The sequence below is a fragment of the Musca vetustissima genome, unplaced genomic scaffold, assembly GCF_032173495.1.
Source record: "Musca vetustissima isolate MV318-11 ecotype Yass unplaced genomic scaffold, APGP_CSIRO_Mvet_v1 utg3448, whole genome shotgun sequence".
Taxonomy (NCBI): domain Eukaryota; kingdom Metazoa; phylum Arthropoda; class Insecta; order Diptera; family Muscidae; genus Musca; species Musca vetustissima.
Genome location: NW_026882699.1, coordinates 1 through 22,219, shown reverse-complemented (window position 1 = coordinate 22,219; position 22,219 = coordinate 1). Strand labels below are relative to the sequence as shown.

General features: G+C 36.6%; 1 protein-coding gene across 1 annotated transcript in view; it reads left to right on the top strand.

Moving 5' to 3' along the window:
- LOC133329303 (FERM, ARHGEF and pleckstrin domain-containing protein 1-like) overlaps nucleotides 1–20,170 on the top strand; it is a 36,018-nt gene extending 15,848 nt beyond the window's left edge. The window contains exons 2-6 of the mRNA XM_061537793.1: nucleotides 16,004–16,236; nucleotides 19,136–19,357; nucleotides 19,425–19,668; nucleotides 19,730–19,890; nucleotides 20,092–20,170. Coding sequence (XP_061393777.1) covers nucleotides 16,004–16,236; nucleotides 19,136–19,357; nucleotides 19,425–19,668; nucleotides 19,730–19,890; nucleotides 20,092–20,170 — 939 coding nt within the window. The remainder of the gene's footprint in view (nucleotides 1–16,003; nucleotides 16,237–19,135; nucleotides 19,358–19,424; nucleotides 19,669–19,729; nucleotides 19,891–20,091) is intronic.
- Nucleotides 20,171–22,219: the final 2,049 nt, after the last annotated feature.

Below are 22,219 nucleotides of genomic sequence, written 5' to 3'. Positions count from 1 at the left end.
GAGCTTGGGTAATATTTCGCGATATTTGCACCCTCTTGACCGACTAGATGTCAACAAATATTTCTAATATTCTGTAGACGAGGGCTGTACTTGGCCAGATTCTCTTTACCTTGGGTTATGTTGTGATGTTGGGCTTTCAATTGTGGCCTATAGATCGGCTCGAAAAAAAACCCCAAAAAATAAGTTTTCGGTTCACTTCATTCCAAAATTATTATCTGATCATCACCGAAAATTATAAGTGTTGTCCTTGACCATACCTGGAACTTCATAGAAAATTTCAAAGCGATCAGCGCTATATTTCCGACCTCTACCCTACCCTACCTACACAACTTCCACGAAAATCTAACTTTCAGTGGTTATATATTCTGAGCTTGGGCAATATGTCGCGATATTTGCACCCTCTTGACCGACTAGATGTCAACAAATATTTCTAATATTCTGTAGACGAGGGCTGTACTTGGCCAGATTCTCTTTACCTTGGGTTATGTTGTGATGTTGGGCTTTCAATTGTGGCCTATTAGATCGGCTCGAAAAAAAAACACCCAAAAAATAAGTTTTCGGTCTACTTCATCCCAAAATTATTATCTGATTATCACCGAAAATTATAAGCGTTGTCCTTGACCATACCTAGAACTTCATAGAAAATTTCAAAGCGATCAGCGCTATATTACCGACCTCTAGTGTGGTAATGGGTTAATAAATAATATCTCAATACGTAAGTACCCGTAAATATTTAAGTGTAACTCCCACATCAGAGTACATACGACCATATAATTGGTATCAATTTAAGATCAACCACTCCTCTTAAGGTCAACTACTCCCCTTTTTCGGACCTATGTCCTTCACGAGTAAATATATACGCCATAGAATACAAATTTTGTAATTTTTCACACAAAAGTCAGGGTCCATTTGACCCGCTAAATATTGATCAATCCTTATCAAAACAGGCATGGTTATTCTTTGACCCGATCCCCTTATCCATGTAAAATTTCGCGATGTTCGGGCCATAATTGCGGCCTCTGGAGCGACCAGAAAAACTGACAAAAAATTAAGTATTTGGTCCATATCATCCCCTAAATACTAACCAATCTTTACCAAAAACAATAGGAGTCTTCATTGGCTAGAACCGGTCCCAATTTCGTGAAGATTGGTCCATAACGGTGGCCTGTATCGTCTTTACAAATTATAATGGACAGACGGACGGACGGAAAGACACACATGTCTAGATCGACTCAGCTATTCGAGATATGACGATCGGTATACTTAAAGGTGGGTCTAGAACCAATATTTCGCGGCGTTACAAACTCTTGGGGCTGCACAAGGCTATAATACCCTGACAACATAGTAGTGTAGGGTATAAAAATCACGCCTGTGGTTCTCAAAAAAATATCTAAAAAAATCAACGCCTATCCCTAAAAATCTTCTTTAAAAATCTCCACTCATAAATCTCGAGCTGGTCCTTCATTAAAAATCAAGGCCAAAGGACCGCAAGTTGGTCCCAAAATCTTCTTTAAAAATCTCCACTCATAAATCTCGAGCTGGTCCTTCATTAAAAATCAAGGCCAAAGGAGCTGGTCCCAAAATCTTCTTTAAAAATCCAGGCCAAAGGAGCGCAAGCTGGTCCCAAAATCTTCTTTAAAAATCCAGGCCAAAGGAGCGCAAGCTGGTCCCAAAATCTTCTTTAAAAATCCACGCCTATGGAGCTGGTCCCAAAAAGCTTCGCCAGAAATCATCTTTAAAAATGGACGCCTGGTCCCAAAAATCTTCTTTAAAAATCCACGCCTATGGAGCTGGTCCTTAAAATCCCCGTCAGAAATCTTCTTTAAAAATCCACGCCTATGGAGCTGGTCCTTAAAATCCCCGTCAGAAATCTTCTTTAAAAATCCACGCCTATGGAGCTGGTACTTAAAATCCGCGTCAGAAATCTTCCTTAAAAATCCACGCCTATGGAGCTAGTCCTTAAAATCCTCGTCAGAAATCTTCTTTAAAAATCCACGCCTATGGAGCTGGTCCTTAAAATCCTCGCCAGAAATCTTCTTTACAAATGGACGCTTGGTCCCAAAAATCTTTTTAAAAATGGACGCCTGGTCCCAAAAATCTTCTTTAAAAATCCACGCCTATGGAGCTGGTCCTTAAAATCCTCGTCAGAAATCTTCTTTAAAAATCCACGCCTATATAGCTGGTCCTTAAAATCCTCGTCAGAAATCTTCTTTAAAAATCCACGCCTATATAGCTGGTCCTTAAAATCCTCGTCAGAAATCTTCTTTAAAAATCCACGCCTATATAGCTGGTCCTTAAAATCCTCGTCAGAAATCTTCTTTAAAAATCCACGCCTATATAGCTGGTCCTTAAAATCCTCGTCAGAAATCTTCTTTAAAAATCCACGCCTATATAGCTGGTCCTTAAAATCCTCGTCAGAAATCTTCTTTAAAAATCCACGCCTATGGAGCTGGTCCTTAAAATCCTCGTCAGAAATCATCTTTAAAAATCCACGCCTATGGAGCTGGTCCTTAAAATTCTCGTCAGAAATCTTCTTTAAAAACCCACCACTATTGAGCTCATGCTGGTCTTAAAAATCTTCGTTAGAAATCTTCATTATGTCCCTGAGGACCTAGGTTTTCTATAGGAAAAAATCCGACAGGTTTGCCAGAGGTCTTTTCCTATAGAAAAACTTTGACAGGCTCGCCTGATGTATTTTTCTAAAGGAAAAATCTGGTCTTTTTCTATAGAAAAAATACATTAGGCTCACATGAGTTCTTTTTCAACGGAAAAAAAATCCGACAGGCTTGCCTGAGGTCTTTTTCTATAGAAAATACGACAAGCTCGCCTAAGGTCTCTCTTTTTCTATAGAAAAAAATTGGCAGGCTCGCCTGGGTGATTTCTTTTCCTATAGAAACGAATTCGTCGGACAACAATCTGACTTGAGGTCTTTTTCTATAAAAAAAATTCCGATATACTCGCCTGAGGTCTTTTATCTATAGAAAAAAAATCTTTTGGTCTATACTACTAGAAAAAAATCGTTCGATATCAAGAGGGCTTTCTTTTTCTATAAAAAATGCGACAGTCTTTTCCTAGAGGTCTTTTCCTATAGAAAAATTTTGACATGCTCGCCTGATGTATTTTTCTAAAGGGAAAATCTGGCTTTTTTCTATAGAAAAAAAATCATTAGGCTCGCATGAGTTATTTTTCAAGGGGAAAAATCCGACAGGCTTACCTGAGGTCTTTTTCTATAGAAAACCCGACAAGCTCGCCTAAGGTCTCTCTTTTTGGCAGGCTCGCCTGGACGATTTCTTTTTCTATAGAAACGAATTCGTCTGACTCGCCTGAGGTCTTTCGTTTTCTATAGAAAACAATCTGACAGACTCGCTTGAGGTCTTTTTCTATAAAAAAAAAATCCGATAGGCTCGCCTGAGGTATTTTCTCTATAGAAAAAAATCTTTTGGTATATTTTACTAGAACAAAAATATCGTTCGATCTCCAGAGGGCTTTCTTTTTCTATAAAAAAATGCGACAGACTCGCCTGTGGTTTTTTCTATAGAAATAAAATCCCACAGGCTCATCTGAGGTATTTCTTTTTCTAGAGAAAAATAATCGCCAGGACCCCTAGCGAGTGTCTCTTCCTTCTTTACTCTTTCCAATCGTTTGCTTGATTAACTTTTCAATGTTTATTGACTTAATATTAAATTACGATACTAAATAAATTTGTTTTGGCCGCACCCATACCACAGCAACAACAACAACAACACATTCTACAACACTACACATGTTATATTGCCTTTGGCAAATAAACGATTTATTTATAAATGATGGAGTCCAGCAGACCCGACATATGTTCACAAAAAAATAAAAAGAAAAAATCTCCATAAACTACTTATACCGAATGCTTGAATCCATTCCGTCAAATGAACCCACTGATGGATGCCAGCACTAATGGCATGATCAAGTTTTAATAAACGAAAAGAATTTCCGAAATTAGCAGCATCAGCAAATGGCTAAGGCTATGGAAAATACTGACGAAGCTGATGTTGCTACTGCTAATGATGTTCGTGCCGACTTCTATCAACAGAATGTTTCTACTAGAGCCATATAAAAAGTGTTAGGCGGTGGGATAAAGGGAACGGGCGGATGGTAATAATGTTTATTAGGTGTGTGTGTGTGTGTGTGCATGTGTTTGGCTGCCACAACACAACATCTGGTAAAACATCTGAAGAAACGCCACGAACTCGAACATAGAAAACAAAGATATTAACAAGATCAGAAACAACTGACAACTACACGGGCGGCAGCAGCAGAGCCACCACTACCACCAGTGACTGACATGTTGATGAACAACAACTAATTGTTTACATTAGAAGTGTATTATGAGTACACACGCAATACAGAGACATTAAGGCGGGTCTTAAACAAATCAACAAATAACTCAGAAAACCCTAAGGTTCCATTTAAAAAAAATCAGGTCTTCTTCTCTCCAGATCTCCTGAGGTCTATTCTTTTGTGGAGAAAAAAATCGTTTGGTCTCCTGAAGTCTTTGTTCTATAGAAAAAATTTGTCAGGCTCGCCTGAGGTCTGTTTTTCTATATAGAAAAAAATTCGTCAGGCTCGCCTGAGGTCTGTTTTTCTATATAGAAAAAAATTCGTCAGGCTCGCCTGAGGTCTGTTTTTCTATATAGAAAAAAATTCGTCAGGCTCGCCTGAGGTCTGTTTTTCTATATAGAAAAAAATTCGTCAGGCTCGCCTGAGGTCTGTTTTTCTATATAGAAAAAAATTCGTCAGGCTCGCCTGAGGTCTGTTTTTCTATATAAAAAAAAATTCGTCAGGCTCGCCTGAGGTCTGTTTTTCTATATAGAAAAAAATTCGTCAGGCTCGCCTGAGGTCTGTTTTTCTATATAGAAAAAAATTCGTCAGGCTCGCCTGAGGTCTGTTTTTCTATATAGAAAAAAATTCGTCAGGCTCGCCTGAGGTCTGTTTTTCTATATAGAAAAAAATTCGTCAGGCTCGCCTGAGGTCTGTTTTTCTATAGAAAAAAATTCGTCAGGCTCGCCTGAGGTCTGTTTTTCTATAGAAAAAAATTCGTCAGGCTCGCCTGAGGTCTGTTTTTCTATAGAAAAAAATTCGTCAGGCTCGCCTGAGGTCTGTTTTTCTATAGGTCTGTTTTTCTATATAAAAAAAATTCGTCAGGCTCGCCTGAGGTCTGTTTTTCTATAGAAAAAAATTCGTCAGGCTCGCCTGAGGTCTGTTTTTCTATATAGAAAAAAATTCGTCAGGCTCGCCTGAGGTCTGTTTTTCTATATAGAAAAAAATTCGTCAGGCTCGCCTGAGGTCTTTTTTTCTACAGAAAAAAATTCGTCAGGCTCGCCTGAGGTCTTTTTTTCTACAGAAAAAAATTCGTCAGGCTCGCCTGAGGTCTTTTTTTCTACAGAAAAAAATTCGCCAGGCTCGCTTAGTTCTGTTTTTCTATAGAAAAAAATTCGTCAGGCTCGCCTGAGGTCTGTTTTTCTATAGAAAAAAATTCGTCAGGCTCGCCTGAGGTCTTTTTTTCTATAGAAAAAAATTCGTCAGGCTCGCCTGAGGTCTTTTTTTTCTGTAGAAAAAAATTCGTCAAGCTCGCCTGAGGTCTTTTTTTTCTATAGAAAAAAAATCGTCAGGCTCGCCTGAGGTCTTTTTTTCTATAGAAAAAAAATCGTCAGGCTCGCCTGAGGTCTTTTTTTCTATAGAAAAAAAATCGTCAGGCTCGCCTGAGGTCTTTTTTTCTATAGAAAAAAATTCGTCAGGCTCGCCTGAGGTCTTTTTTTCTATAGAAAAAAATTCGTCAGGCTCGCCTGAGGTCTGTTTTTCTATATAGAAAAAAATTCGTCAGGCTCGCCTGAGGTCTGTTTTTCTATATAGAAAAAAATTCGTCAGGCTCGCCTGAGGTCTGTTTTTCTATATAGAAAAAAATTCGTCAGGCTCGCCTGAGGTCTGTTTTTCTATAGAAAAAAATTCGTCAGGCTCGCCTGAGGTCTATTTTTTATACTTTTTCTAAATAAAAAATATGCATGCCTCTGAAAATTGTACGTCCCACCTGAATGTTCGCATAATGCTCACTACCAATTAATTTAGCCTCTCCACCATTCTTCTTTTTTTATTAAAACAAACAAAACTTTGTTTTATTATTCTCTTCTTTATGGTTATGTGCTTTGGGAAAAACCCCGGAAAATGTTTTATGGACACGCGACCAATGCTGTTTTCCGCTAAATAAAAAACAAAACCGAAAAATGCCGGTAATTTCTAGCAAACAATGCACAAAAACCATTATGCCTAGCGAACTACAAGAAGCACAAAACAAATCAATAAGTTATTACTACAGTGGTATTGGGGAACTGAGAGATTGCCGGCCGGCGAACACTCAGACCTATCCTTCGACAGTCTATCAACACACTTTCACATTAGCCACTGTGTAACTTCCTAGTTCCAATACCATTACCACCATCAGCATCATCATCATATTCCGCAATCTGTCCTACATCATTGCCTTTGGTTGTAATCAAATATTTGCAAACACTTCCCTCCCCAAATATTTCATCATTCCTGCCCAGCACTGCAACTATTCATCACAAGCGTTTTATTCCTTCAACCTCAAAATGAAAATAGTTATTCGCAAATATTTAAGAGCTTGGCATTCCAGAAACTGGCAACAATAACACAGTAGCAGCAGCAGCAACAACAACAAATACAACAGCAATAATAGCTCATAAAACATCACACAAAAGAGCAAACAGAGAACGGGAGAAAAATGTTGCAAAAGAACTTTTTTGTGTTTGAAGAAGAAAAGTTTTTTTCTCTGTTCTTTTTCAGCGCAATGTATTTCCCCTTAGCCTTAGGGCCACACTATGCAGAACAAAACTAGGAATAGTGGCACTCAACGAATGCAGGATATGAAAGTAGGGAGTGAGGGCAGGAAGGGGATCTTTTTGTTGTCACACAAAAATGCGGGGCTGAATAAATGGTGTATTTCAAATGGCAGGGCTTGACGGAATTTAAGATTTAAAGTAAGAAATAATTAGACGTGCGGACTTTTTCTATAGCTAAATAGAACTCAGGAGACCAGACGATTTTTTTCTATAGAAAAAGACACCTCAGGGATTTTTTTCTATAGAAAAAAATTCCTCAGGGACCTGAGACACCTCAGGGAAAAAGACACCTCAGGGGTCTGAGGATTTTTTTTCTATAGCAAAAAGACACCTCAGGGGACTGAGGAATTTTTTTCTATAGAAAAAAAAACATCAGGGGTCTGAGGATTTTTTCTATTGAAAAAAGACACCTAAGGGCTTGAGGAATTTTTCTACTGAAAAAAGACACCTCAGGGGCTTGAGGATTTTTTTCTATAGGAAAAGGCACCTCAGAGGCCTGAGTAATTTTTCTCTAAAGAAAAAAGACACCTCAGGGGTCTGACGAATTTTTTTTCTATAGCAAAAAGACACCTCAGGGGACTGAGGAATTTTTTTCTATAGAAAAAAAACATCAGGGGTCTGAGGATTTTTTTCTATTGAAAAAAGACACCTAAGGGCTTGAGGAATTTTTTCTACTGAAAAAAGACACCTCAGGGGCCTGAGGATTTTTTTCTATTGGAAAAAGACACCTCAGGGGCCTGAGGAATTTTTTTCTGTAGAAAAAAGACACCTCATGGGCCTGAGGATTTTTTTTACTGTAGAAAAAAGACACCTTAGAAGACCTGACGAATTTTTTTCTATAAAAAAAGATTTCAGGAGACCTGACGATTTTTTTTTCTATGAAAAAAAGACCACAGGAAACCTGATGAATTTTTTTCTATAAAAAAACCTGAAGAGACCTGAAGAGGCCTGACGAATTTTTTTTTATAGAAAAAAGACGTGAGGTGACCTAACGATTTTTTATAGAAAAATAGACCGCAGAAATTGTGATGATTTTTTTCATCGGAGAGCAGAAGATTATTCTGCTCATTAACCCTACTGTCCTTCCTCCTATAAATAATTATTATAAAATCAAAGTATCCTTTGGGTCTTTAAATAGCAAAATATCTACTCAACTTCATGGAGCTTAACAAAATTATTAACTGCTCAATCTTACACACATACACTCAGAAGTATGTATGTGTGCGCGTGTAAATTTCTTTGCATACCCAAATAGCCATTAATAATTCTTTGCTAGGTTATTTTAATTTTAGTTGGACATTTCCATCCAGCCAGCAACCACGCTGTAGTCGGGCTCATCGACAACATTAGTTGTGCATATTTTAGTATTTACCATATAATTCATTGGGCCCCGCACCACCTGTTTCAACTTCTGCATATCCCTTTCTTGCTAACAAATTAATTGTTTGAACGTAACTTCCAATTATAGGTCCAATATGTGTGAGTGTGTGTGTCTGTTGGAGGGAGCTGTAGAGGTAGCCACAAATGAAGAAGCCACTATTTGTTAGTACTTTGTAAATGAAGGGAGGAGTATGTATTTGTGGTGGGACCATATTTCTGGAATGTGATTATGTTTGTTCGCATCCAAGGTTTATGTCTTTCATACCGGTTAGAGGTCATTTAAGTAATAAACAAATTAAATTAATTAATAATTATAATGGAAGAAGAATAAATGATGTTCGGAACTTACAAACATTTATTTCTGGTTAGGTAGGAAGGGGTGTACAGATTTAAGGGATTTGTTAAAAGGGGCCTACAAAAATCCTTATAAAACTGCATATATTATTCGACAATTTATTTCTCTTCTAAATTCGTCAGGTCTCCTGAGGTCTTTTTTTTCTATAGAAAAAAATTCGTCAGGTCTCCTGAGGTCTTTTTTTCTATAGAAAAAAATTCGTCAGGTCTCATGAGGTCTGTGTTTCTATATAAAAAAATTCGCCAGGTCTCATGAGGTCTTTTTTTCTATAGAAAAAAATTCGTCAGGTCACCTGAGGTCTTTTTTTCTATAGAAAAAAATTCGTCAGGTCACCTGAGGTCTTTTTTTCTATAGAAAAAAATTCGTCAGGTCACCTGAGGTCTTTTTTTCTATAGAAAAAAATTCGTCAGGCTCGCCTGAGGTCTTTTTTTCTATAGAAAAAAATTCGTCAGGCTCGCCTGAGGTCTTTTTTTCTATAGAAAAAAATTCGTCAGGCTCGCCTGAGGTCTTTTTTTCTATAGAAAAAAATTCGTCAGGCTCGCCTGAGGTCTTTTTTTCTATAGAAAAAAATTCGTCAGGCTCGCCTGAGGTCTTTTTTCTATAGAAAAAAATTCGTCAGGCTCGCCTGAGGTCTTTTTTTCTATAGAAAAAAATTCGTCAGGCTCGCCTGAGGTCTTTTTTTCTATAGAAAAAAATTCGTCAGGCTCGCCTGAGGCCTTTTTTTCTATAGAAAAAAATTCGTCAGTCTCGCCTGAGGTCTTTTTTCTATAGAAAAAATACGTCAGGTCTACGTTGAGGTCTTTTTTCTATAGAAAAAAATTCATCAGGTCTCCTGAGGTCTTTTTTCTATAGAAAAAAATTCATCAGGTCTCCTGAGGTATTTTTTCTATAGAAAAAAATTCATCAGATCTCCTGAGGTCTTTTTTCTATAGAAAAAAATTTGTCAGTTTTCCTGAGGTCTTTTATTCTATAGAAAAAGTGTATATTGTATTTGTTCTATAGGAAAAATCCTCAGTTCCATGAGTTGAGTTTTTTCTATAGAAGAAAATTTTCGTAGGGCCCTGAGATATATTTTTGCTATAAAAAAAATGCTCGCCAATAAATTCACACTTACTACCTGTTCCTGTCCTCTGCAATGTAGATCCTACATGGAAAACAGTTGCAATGATAGTTGTTTTTTTTTTTTGTTACTCATAAAGAACAGACACGCTACTCAACACATGCTCAATTCATATATGGTGGGGGACCATTGGTTAGGCCTCTCTACTGTGTTTTTTCGTGCAACATTGACCACACAACCAAACCTCGACAAAAAGAAGCCGGTAAAAATAACAACCATAGTTTGTTATTGCTTTTTTTGTTCAGCATGGCTCATAAGACATGTTAAGCACGTTCTTGACTTTTTCAGTCAGCCGGTCCTCCATTGCCTCCACTCTCTCTAAGCCTATTTGGTCATAAAATACACGACCATGTCACCAACTTTGTTAATAAATAAGGAACAGAAAAAAAAACATTTTTTCATTTAAGGTTTGTTCATGGTAATGTTGGGTTGAATGGTTGTGTCCGATGGTTGGTTGTACTTGGATAAAATTAAATATCTATTAAGTGGAGATTGTCAAGAAGTTTAAATGAAAATATTTTTTTGTTATTTATAAAAATTATAAAAAATGCCATTACCTTAAATTTTGATCTCTGTGAAATACTGACGTTCCACATATCTTCAATATTTGCGGAGGGGGGAAATATTGCATTAATAATTTATCAGATATTTGTTTAGGAATTTAATTGTAATATCGGAACGACATTGTCGATGTGATTGTAAATATTTTGTTATCTTTTATGACAGGTTCGATAAATAATAGCTTAGAAAAAGACTGGGCAAATAAATTATTTCGATAAAAATAACGTAAACAATAAATAAAGCGTGTAAAAATTTCGAAAAGTTTTAACTGGTCGATATTTTTATGCCCTCCAAGATTTCCCAATAAAACTTATACATTTTTTTAAAAGTGAATATCCCCATTTTTATTAAAATTTCCGCATAAAGGATTTCATTTATGTTTCTATGTAGTGCACATCGAGAGAACTTCATTATATCGAAGTCATTTAATAGTTATATCTACTAAGGACTTCGTGACGTATTCTGTCTATAAGAAGACTTTTGAGATATATTTTGACTACATCTCCTCTCTATATACAATAAGTTTGAGGCGTTTTCTTTCATAAAGGAACTTCGAGAATTTATCTGTCTATAGGATACATTTGTATGTATCCTATAGACTTATGTCTATAAAATAACTTCAAAAGATTCTCTGTCTATAGAAGAAGTCCAAAAGGTCCTCTGTCTATAGAAATAACTTTGGGAGGTCTATTATCTATAGACGAACTTAGAGAAGAATCCTCTTTTTATAAAATGATCATCTTCTGTTTGTAGGTGTCATCTGTCCATAGTAGAACTTCCAGATGTCCTCTGTCCATAGAAGAACTTTCAGATATCCTCTGTCTATGCAAATTCTTCTAGAGTTCCTCTGACCATGTAGCAACATTGAGATGTCTACTGTCTATAAGAGAATATGTAGAGGTCATCTGTATATAGTAGACCTACGATAGGTCCCTATGTCTGTAAAATAACTTTATGAGGTCTTTTGTCTATAGAAGAACTTCAAGAGGGTCCATGTCTAGAGAAGACCTTCGAAATAGATTTGTCCATACAAGACATCCGAATGGTATTCTATCAGCAGACGATCTCTTAAAGGTTATTCATTGAGGGATTTATCTACAAAGCCGCAATTCTACTTTGCCTATATTATTTTCTTCCGGTCCTAAGTTACACCGAGATTATTTGTTTTTTTTCTATAGGAAAAAATATTCCGGACCGGTTGTACAAAGGCTTTTTTCTATAGAAAAAAATCTCTAGTATATCTGTCCAACTGAGGCTATTTAAAAAAAAAAAAAAAAAAACAACAACTACATCCTCTACTAAGGCTGTTAATATTCCCTCTACGACAAGGTGGAGTGTTTATTAAATTTGTCACTCCTAACGCCTAAGGTCCCAGAGGTGTCTGTTTTTCTATAGAAAAAAATCCTCAAGCCCCGGAGGTGTCTTTTTCCTACAGAAAAAATTGTGGAGTATTTTATTATGATTCTCAGTGACCTAAAGAATTTTTTCTATAAAAAAGACACCTCAGTGGCCTGAGGACTTTTTTCTATAGAAAAAAGACACCTCAGGGAACTGAGGATTTTTTCCATTGAAAGAAGACACCTCAGAGAACTGAAAATTTGTTTTTTTGTTAAAGAAGACACCTCAGAGATCTGGGAAATTTTCCAGTAGAAAAAACATACATATGGATTTTTTTCTATAGAAAAATTACAACTGAGGAATATTTTATACAGAAGAAAGACATCCCTAAGGACTAAGAAGACACCTCAAGCCTTGAGGTGTGTTTTTTGTATAGAAAGAATTTTCTCAGGCCCTGGAGGTCTGGAAAAATTGTCATGTTTGCCTGAAAAGTTAATTTTACCATAGAATGAATGAAAATTGAGGAGCCTGAGGAATGTATTCCTATAGAAAAAATACACCTCAGAAGCCTGAGCAGGAAATCTCCCTCTACCAAAAAGGATAACCCAATATATCGGTATTTTATCGTTTGTTGGAGGTTTGGACATGTTTTTCAACTGAATTGGTTCTAATTTTGGTATAGCTCCCATATTAGATACTCTGACCAATTTTTTTTTTCTATAAAAAAAGACACCTCAGTGGCCTGAGGACTTTTTTCTATAGAAAAAAGACACTCCAGTGGCCTGAGGACTTTTTTCTATAAAAAAAAGACACCTCAGGGAACTGAGTATTTTTTTCTATTGAAAGAAGACACTCAGAGAACTGAGAATTTGTTTTTCTGTTAAAGAAGACACCTTAGAGATGTGAGAAATTTTCCAGTAGAAAAAAGATACATATGGATTTTTTTCTATAGAAAAATTACAACTGAGGAATATTTTATACAGAAGAAAGACATCCCCAAGGACTAAGAAGACACCTCAAGCCTTGAGGTGTGTTCTTTGTATAGAAAGAATTTTCTCAGGCCCTGGAGGTCTGGAAAAAATCGTCATGTTTGTCTGAAAAGTTAAGTTTACCATGGAATGTATGAAAACTCAGGAGCCTGAGGAATATATTCCTATAGAAAAAATACACCTCAGAAGACTGAGCAGGAAATCTCCCAAAGGATAACCTCCTCTACCAAAAAGGATAACCCCCATATATAGGTATTTTATCGTTTTTGGAGGTTTGGACACGTTTTTCAACTTAATTACCTCCTAATTTTGGTATAGCTCCCATATTAAATACTATGAACAATTTTAGATATTCTCAAGGCTCTAGCCGCATTTTCCCACCAATGTGGTTGTAATTTGCTATTAAATGGCCGGACATATATGCCTCACATATGTACAGAAAATATGGAATATAGGTCCATCTTTTAATATAACCCTGTCATATAAGGTTAGAGCGTTGATGTTTGTATTTTTAAGGGCTTAGGCACATTTTCCCATTGTAGTGGCTGTAATTTTGCATTCCAGGATATTGGAGGGTAAAACTGATTTTTGCGAAACATTTTCTTTATAAGTTCAAATTTTCATGTAGCCTACACAAAAAAGTCCCACCATACACGTACACAGGATTTAATGTCAGGGTGGCCCGTTGGATCAATGTCATAGTTTTTATTGTAAGATAAACTTTTTATTATATGGAATGCAGGAACAACATACTATCTCATAAGGCAATAGCATAGTCTCTATGTAAATGTACCGACCAATTTAACGAAATTGTGAATGTACACCAATGTTGGAGGATATAAAAATCTCGACCCGGCCGAACTTAATGTCATTTTCTTTTTTGCTTGTTTGGAGATTTCGATTTTTTACTTAAAAGACATTTCGATTTAAATTATTAATGCCTCTTCCTGAATAAATGTCATTGCGTGACACACATCTATAAATAAAAAATATACTTTTGGACCTCACGTTGCAACAATTGCATTGACGTTGTCTTGAGCTCTCTACCAATGAAACTTAATTGCCGTGACTTGATGGCAACAAATCGATTAAAGACGACCACTTCAATGACCAATTTGTTATGCCCAGTATTCGGAAGGTTGTTATTGGAAGCAAATATTTCTTTTGATGTCATCAGATTTGTCATCGACAACAACAAACCGTTGACCTACATTTTTATTTAAAAAAAAAAAAAGAAATGTAGAAAGAACAACCGAACAACCGACCATGTGAAACAAGTGAATTGTTGTAAATTGCCGATGCGACGCTAATTATTGTCAAAGACATACAAATTGTCATATTTAGTTCCAGCCATCATTAGAATGGCTTTGACCACACATTCATGTCATCTTCAACTTTGATTGAATCTCTGAAATGGGCCTCAATTAAAAATTTATGCATTCCATATAATATTTATTGTTGTTATTGTCATTGCATATTTATTTAATGTTTCATTTCGATTAATAACAACAACATTGAACCAATTGAGAACAAATTAATTAAAGAGATGGCAACAGCAACAACAATAACAGCGGTAATTTAATACTCTATTTTGGAATGCTGTGCAGTGAAGTGTGCCACAGCTATGACGGGAATGATGCAAATTTACAACAACAAAAACCCAACAGCAACTGCAGCATTGCCATTAGCACACTGGAACTCTCTGTGTGTGGGGGGAGGAAGGGGCTATGTTTGTTAAATAGCTCTCCCAATGGTGTGGTGTTTGGTTCCATGACGAGATTTTAATTAATGCCTTTACAGGCAGTTAAACAATTTAATAACAACAATAACAAATATTGAAAAAAATAAATAAATGTTTTAAATATGTTAAATATTTATTTATTTATTTTTGTGTTTGAAAATAAGCCGCTGGCATATTAACACCTTAAATATCTATAGCAGAGACCCACTTTCTATAGCAGATCCTCGGGAAGTCTTCTGCCCATAGAAGATCTCTTAGAGGCCTGCTGTGCCAGGAACTTTGAGAGATACTCAATTTTAAAATCGGAGAAACCGCAGTTCCTCTGAAGCCTTTTTTTTAAGAAAAAATCTACAAGGCCTCAGTTCTACTGAGGATATTTTTTTTTCTATAGAAAAAATCTCTAGGATCTCAGTAACACAGATGTTATTTTTTCCGGTTCGAATATCTCCTGTCAATGGAAGACCTGCGAAATGTGTAGTGGTTATGGAAGAGTGGGCCTCTTCCATATTGCCGTGGCCCTCGTTCTATAGTAGACCCTCGGGAAGTCTTCTGCCGCTCGGGAAGCCTTGTGCTTGGGGTCTCCTGTAGGCTAGGCATCTTAAAAAATTAGCCACTGGCACATTAACACCTTAAATACCGATAGCAGAGACCCTCTTTCCATAGCAGACCCTCGGGTAGTCTTCTGCCACTCGGGAAGCCTTGTGCTTAGGGCCTCCTGTAGGCTAGGCAAGGATATTTGAGAGATATTTTTGTCTTCTCGGGGGCAAACAAATTATAATTGGAGAAACCGCAGTGATGAAAGAAAAAGTCTACAAGACTTCAGTCCCACTGAGGATAGTTTTTTTCCTACAGAAAAAATATCTAGGACCTCAGTTAAACAAATGATATTCGAATATCCCATGTCTTTTGAAGACCTGCAAAAGTTATACTGTTTATTTAAGAGGTACTGTTACTAGAGCCGAGGCCGTAGGCTGCTTCTGGACCGTTGAAAGATTTTCTTTAAGAACATTTGTCTTCTCGAGGACAAATTTAAAATCGCAAAAACCGAAGATCCTCTGAAGCGCTTTTTTTTTAGAAAAAAATCTGCGAGACCTCAGTTCCACTGAGGTTATTTTTTTTTCTATTGAAAAAAAAACTCTAGGACCTCAGTTACACAGATGTTATTTTTTCCGGTTCGAATATCCTCTGGCTATGGAAAACCTGCGAAATGTGTAATGTTTATGTAAGAGACCCTTTTACTATTGCCGTGGCCCTCTTTCTATAGCAAATCCTCGGGAAGTCTTCCGCCCCTTTGGGAAGCTTAATCACCTTTTGAAAGATCTTCTGTGAGAACGTTTGTCTTTTCGCGAAGGAACAAATTTAAAATCGGAGAAACCGCAGTTCCCTTCAAAGAAAGAACGAAAAAATTCTGCAAGACCTGAGGATATTTTTCTAGGTTTGGAAGACCTACGACAGGTGTACTTTTTATGGAAGAGGCCCGCCTACTATAGCAGAGGACATTTTTCTATAGCAGACCCTAGGGAAGATCTGCTATGGGCAGAAGAAAAAAATTCTTGCTTCTCTTCTTTAAAATAAACTAATTTTTTAATAATTTTCTCTCTTTTTCTCTTCTCATCTCTCCCCTTATAGGCCAAAGCACTGGGTCGCGTACTATTCGAACAAGTCTGCCGCCAACTAAATCTCTTGGAATCGGACTATTTCGGTCTGGAATATCAGGAGAAGACCACACAAACCAAATATTGGCTAGATCTGGAAAAGTCGCTAAATCGCCAGGTTGGTCTATCCCTTGTCGATCCGATGTTAAGGTTTTGCGTCAAATTCTATACACCAGATCCATCACAGCTGGAGGAGGAATATACGAGGTAAGTTTTCTGAAATAAGGATAATTTTTTTTATGAACTTAGAATTAGAAGAAGTTTTAGAGGTCCTGAACCTTTAAAAAACCTGAGAGATGTTCTTTTCTAGGAACTCTCTGGGAGATTGTCGGTCTTTTGCTATGGAAGATTTAGATTATTTGGATATTTATTCTATAGAAAAAACATCGGGAGCCTTAGTCTTTTTCTTGGGCATCTCTGGAACCCCATCGTAACTCAGGCTTTTTTAGGCGGGTTATCTTGTCAGAAGCGTTTTTCATATACGCATTCTATACACCAGATTCATCGCAGCTGGAAGTGGTAGAGTTGACGAAAACAGAACAAAATGTATAGAAAATAGAAGCTGAACAAATTTTAGAGACTACACCTTCAAAAATACATTTGTGAGAGGTCTTTAATCTCTAGAAACTCTCTTAGGATTGCTTGCATTTTTCTGTGGGAGCTGTTGATTTTTTTTTGTTTTTTGATATTTCTTCTATAGAAAAAAATATTCCGGGGGCCTTAGCCTTTTTCTTTGGCATTTCACGATGCCCAGACCTTTTTATACGTATTATTCCTAAGGAAGACCTTTGAGATAGATTTTTGACCATAAAATCACTGAGAGGTTCCCTGTCATGTAAGAACTTCAAGAGATTCCCTGTCTATAGAAGAACTTTGAGCGATACCCCGTCTATAGAAGAACTTCGAAAATCCTCTGTCTATTAAAAAATATCTATGGAATAAGTTCGAGAGGTCTTCTGCCTATAGAATTGCTTTGAGAGATTCCCTGTTCGAGCTGTCTTCTGTTTAGAATAACTTCGAGAGGTATTCTCTTCAATTTCAAAAGATTCCCTGTCTATACAAAAACTTGGAGAGATTTTCTGTCTGTAAAATAACGAAGAACTTCAAAAGGTCCAATGTGTATAGAAGAACTTCGAAAGTCCTCTGTATATAAAAAATATCTATAGAAGAAGTTCAAAGTGTCCTCTGTCTATAGAAACATTTCGAGATGTCCGCTGTCTATAAAAAACCTTCTAGAGGTCCTCTGACCATAGAGTAACATTGAGAGATTTTCTGTACATAGAAGAACATAAAGAGGTCCTCTGTATATAAGAGACCTTGGAGAGGTTCTCCCTCTATAGAAGAACTTTAAGAGGTTCTCTGACCATGGAATAACATCGAGAGACCTTTCGTCTATAGAAGAATTTCGAAAGACCCTTTGTCCATAAACAAATTTCTAGAGGTTTTCGGTTTGTAGGTCCGTTTAGTGAAGAACTTCGAAACGTCATTTGTCTATGGAAGACCTTTCGAGAGATCTGTCTATAGAAGACTTTCGAGAGGTCTTCTGTCGTAAAATGAACTTCTGGAAATATTCTGTCTATAGAAAAATTTCAACAGGTTCTCTGTCATAATAATAACTTCGAGGATCTTCTGTGTCTATAAAAGGCCTTCGGGAGGTCTGGTTCCAAAATCCTCTATCTATGGAAGACCCTCGATAATTCTACTGTCTATAGAAGAATATTGAGAGGTCCTTAGTCTGTAGTAGATCTTTGAGAAGCCCTAGAATAATTTTGATTTATTCTACTGTCGACAGATGATCGAAAGACTAATGTATATGGAAGAGCTTTGGGAAGTTCTGAACGGAAGCCCTCTGTCTATAGAAGACCTACGAAAGGTGTACTGTTTATAGTAGAGGCCCGCTTACTACAGCAGAAGCCATATTTATATAGCACACTGTCGATAAGACTTCTGCGCATAGAACACCTCTATCGTCCATATAAGACCTGCTAGGGGCCTCCTGTAGGCTGCGCAAGGACTTCTCCAAATATAAGAAGTCTTCTATTCCTCTGAATTGTTTTTTAAACAAAACAGTCTGCAGGACCTCTGTTACACTTTTGATAATTTTTCCGTAAAAAAGGAAACCTCTAGGGCCTCAGCTACACAGAGACTATTTTTTCTACAGAAAAAAAAAATGGATAAATATCAGGGAAGACTCAGTTTCAGTGAGGCCTTTTTTGTAGATAAAAAAAATCTGTAGAAGCTCTGCTCTCGGGTCTCTTTTTGTAGAGAAAATATTTCTTTAGACTCAGCTTATCTAGGGCATATTTTTTAATAGAAAAATCTCTTGATCGTCAATTCTATTGAAGCCAGCTGAGACAGTTTCACTGTGGCCTTTTTGTGGAGAACAAATCTGAAGAACCTCTGCTCCTCATTTTTGTCGCATAGAAAATTATCTTAGGAGTCTTTTTTCTATCCAGTGAGTCCTTTTTTTAGAAGCTATTTTAAGGATTTTTTCTACAGTTACACTAAGACTTATTTTTTCTATAGAAAAAATCTCTAGGACCTCCGTTCTATTTAAGGCTTTTTTCAAGGGAAAATGATTTCTAGAACCTATTTTCTACAAAAAAAAATCTCCCAGTCCTCTGTTCCATCCAGTCCTTTATTTCTATAGAATAAATCTCTAAGGCCTCAATGACAGTGAAGCTATGCTTTTAATAGAAAAAAATCTCAAGGACTACAGTTACACTGATGCTAATTATTTCTATAGAAAAAATTTCGAGGGAAATCTTTGTTTATAGAAAAAAAAAACTGTAGAACCTCAGTTCCGCAGAAGCGGGCTATAGATTTGTTTATAGAATAGATCTATAGCCCTCTCTGAAGGCTATTTTTTCTATGAAAAAATCTCAGCTTTACTGATGACTATTGTTTTCTATAGAAAAAAATCTCTAGAACCTCATTTCCACTGACGTCTATTTTCTTTCTATAGCAAAAAATCTCTAGAACCTCAGCTCCACTGAGGCCTGTCATTTCCATTGACAAAAATATCTAGGACCTCTATGAAAGTCCCTAATCTTATCTGGTTGTGGTTGTTATATTAATTTGTTTTCTCTCTCTTCCTTTCCCATAGGTATCTCTTTTGCCTCCAAATAAAACGTGACCTTGCCACGGGCAGCCTGCAATGTAATGAAAATACCGCCGCCCTTATGGCCAGCTATATTGTACAGGCTTCGTGTGGTGATTATGTGGCTGAAGATTATCCCGATCACACATACTTGTCATCGTATCGTTTTGTACCCAATCAGGATGAGGCCATGCAAATAAAAATTATGGAAAATCATAAGAAACATGTGTAAGTATCGGAACACCTCCCCTGAAGACCTTTTTTTTTAAATAAATGATTTTTGTTTTTATTACAGTGGCCAATCCCCAGCTGAGGCCGATTTAAATCTCTTAGAAACGGCCAGACGTTGTGAATTATATGGCATGAAAATGCATCCGGCCAAGGATCACGATGATATGCCATTAAATCTATCTGTAGCTCACATGGGTATAGCAGTCTTCCAGAATCTAACACGCATCAATACATTCTCATGGGCTAAGATACGGAAAATATCATTTAAGCGAAAACGATTCCTAGTTAAATTACATCCCGAGGGTTATGTGAGTAGACGAAGTGAATTGAAATTTCAGAATTTGAAATTAAATCTCCGCTCTTTTTCAGGGTTACTATAATAACACTGTGGAATTTCTATTTCCCGGTCGTAATCAGTGTAAAAACTTTTGGAAAAAATGTGTTGAAAATCATGGTTTCTTCCGTTGCACAGTGGTACAAAGTACGCCCAGGCGTAAGGCCCGTGTCATGTCACGTGGCAGTTCATTTCGGTAAGTATTCTCCGGAGGAGTTGTTTTCTATGTTAATTGTTAAGTACAATTTGTACAACCCCACCCACCCCTGTCTCTGAATCCCATCAAATGTTCAACCATGCAAATTCACCATCTGTAATCTGTTTGTTTATATATTTAACCAAAAAATATATTAATTTGTTTTCAATTTTTCGTTTTTTTGCTTGTAAACATTTTTAGTTATAGCGGTCGTACACAAAAGCAAATTATTGATTTTGTTCGTGAGAATTATGTAAAAAGACAAAATTTCCAAAGGTAAGTTTTTTTGTATACTTCGATACTGTTTTCTTCTTCTTTTTTTTTGTAATTTTGTTTGAAATTGAAATCGTGTATTTCAATTTGAAAGTGTAAACGAAATGGTTTTCTTTTCTTTCACCTCGTTTTTTCTTTTTTTTTGGGTTTCTTGAATTTAATTTATTTAAATTTTCATGTTGTTGTTGTTTTTATTTTTATGGAGGTCGGAAAGAGGGTCTTCTAATGATGAGAACGTTTGGAAGTAATTGAAAAACGATAAAGGTTTCTGTCTATAGTAGAATACATAGAGGTCTTTGAAGGTCATCTATGTATTCTTCTATAGACAGAATATCTTTTCAGACCTAATATACCTCTTCAGGATAATTTTTAATCGTATATTTGGGCCCTTCCAAAATTATTTGTTTCAAATCCACGCCTTCCGAGTTCTTCAAAATATTTTTCTTACAAAATTCAGCACTTATTAGTTCTTTAAGTTTATTTAAAAACCCCGGACTTTGTGTATTCTTCAAGAAATATTTTTATAAAATTCCAGGATTTGTGAATTCTTTATTAAAGACCTTCGGTATGTTTGAGAGTTCGGAGTCCTTCGAAAAGACTTTCGTCCGTAGAATAATTTCGATTAATTATACTATTTTTATTCTACTAGCTATCTGTGTGGGGCCTTCTTTAGGCTTATAGACATGCAAAACAATTACCTTTTCTGTGTATAGAAGAACTTCGAGAGGTCTTTTGACAACAGAAGACTTTCGAAACTCTTCTGTAAATTTGGAAAGTTCAGATCGGAAGTCCTCTATCTATGGAAGACCGACGAAAGGTGTACTGTTTATAGGGCATTTTCGTATAGCATAGGCTCTCTTTCTATAGCAGACCCTCCTCTACGCACTCAGTTACACAGAGGCTATGTTTCTACAGAACATTCGAGGACAATCAAGGAAGACTCAATTTCACTGTGGCCGTTTTTGTAGAGAAAACCTATGCTTCACTGGGGAATTTTTGTATAGACGAACTTCGAGAGGTCTTTTGACAACAGAAGACTTTCAAAACTCTTCTGTAAATTTGGAAAGTTCAGATCGGAACTCCTCTATCTATGGAAGACCTACGAAAGGTGTACTGTTTATAAAGGGCATTTTCGTATAGCATAGGCTCTCTTTCTATAGCAGACCCTCCTCTACGCACTCAGTTACACAGAGGCTATGTTTCTACAGAACATTCGAGGACAATCAAGGAAGACTCAATTTCACTGTGGCCGTTTTTGTAGAGAAAACCTATGCTTCACTGGGGAATTTTTGTCCAGGATTTGTGGATTCTTCAAAAAATATGTTTATAAAATTCCAGGATTTGTGATTTCTTAATTTTTTTTTTTTAAATGCAGACTCTTTTATTTTTCAAAAAAATATATTTTTTAAATCCACGTCTCGTAACCTCATCAAAAAATATGACTTTCAAATCCACGCCATGCGGCCATGCGGAGTTTGTAGCGCCGGGAAGTATTGGTCCTAGACCCAATCGGTTAATATTTAGGGGATGAAATGAACCAAATACTTAACTTTTGTTGTTTTTTTCTGGTCGCTCCAGAGGCCGCAATTATGACCCAAACATCGCGAGTTTTTACATGGAGAAGAGGATCGGGCCAAAGAATAAGCATGACTCTTTTCGTAAAGATTGGCCAATATTCAGCGGTTCAAATGGACTCTGACTTTTGTGTGAGAAATGACAAAATTTGTATTCTATGGCGTATATATTTACTCCTGAAGGAGGTAGACCCGAGAAGTTGATATAATATCCAAGAGGAGTGGTTGACCTTTAACTCGGATGTGGGAGTTACACATACATATTTACAGGTGCTTATGTACTCAGCTATTATTTAAGTTATGGTCAAGGACAACGCCTATAATTTTCGGTGATGACCAGATAATCATTATGGGATGATGTGGACCGAAAACTTTGTGTTTTTTTCGAGTCGATCTATAGCCTACAATTGAAAGCCCAACATCACAACATAGCCCACGGTAAAGGGAATCTGGACAAGTAATTAGAAAGGCTGTACTGAATA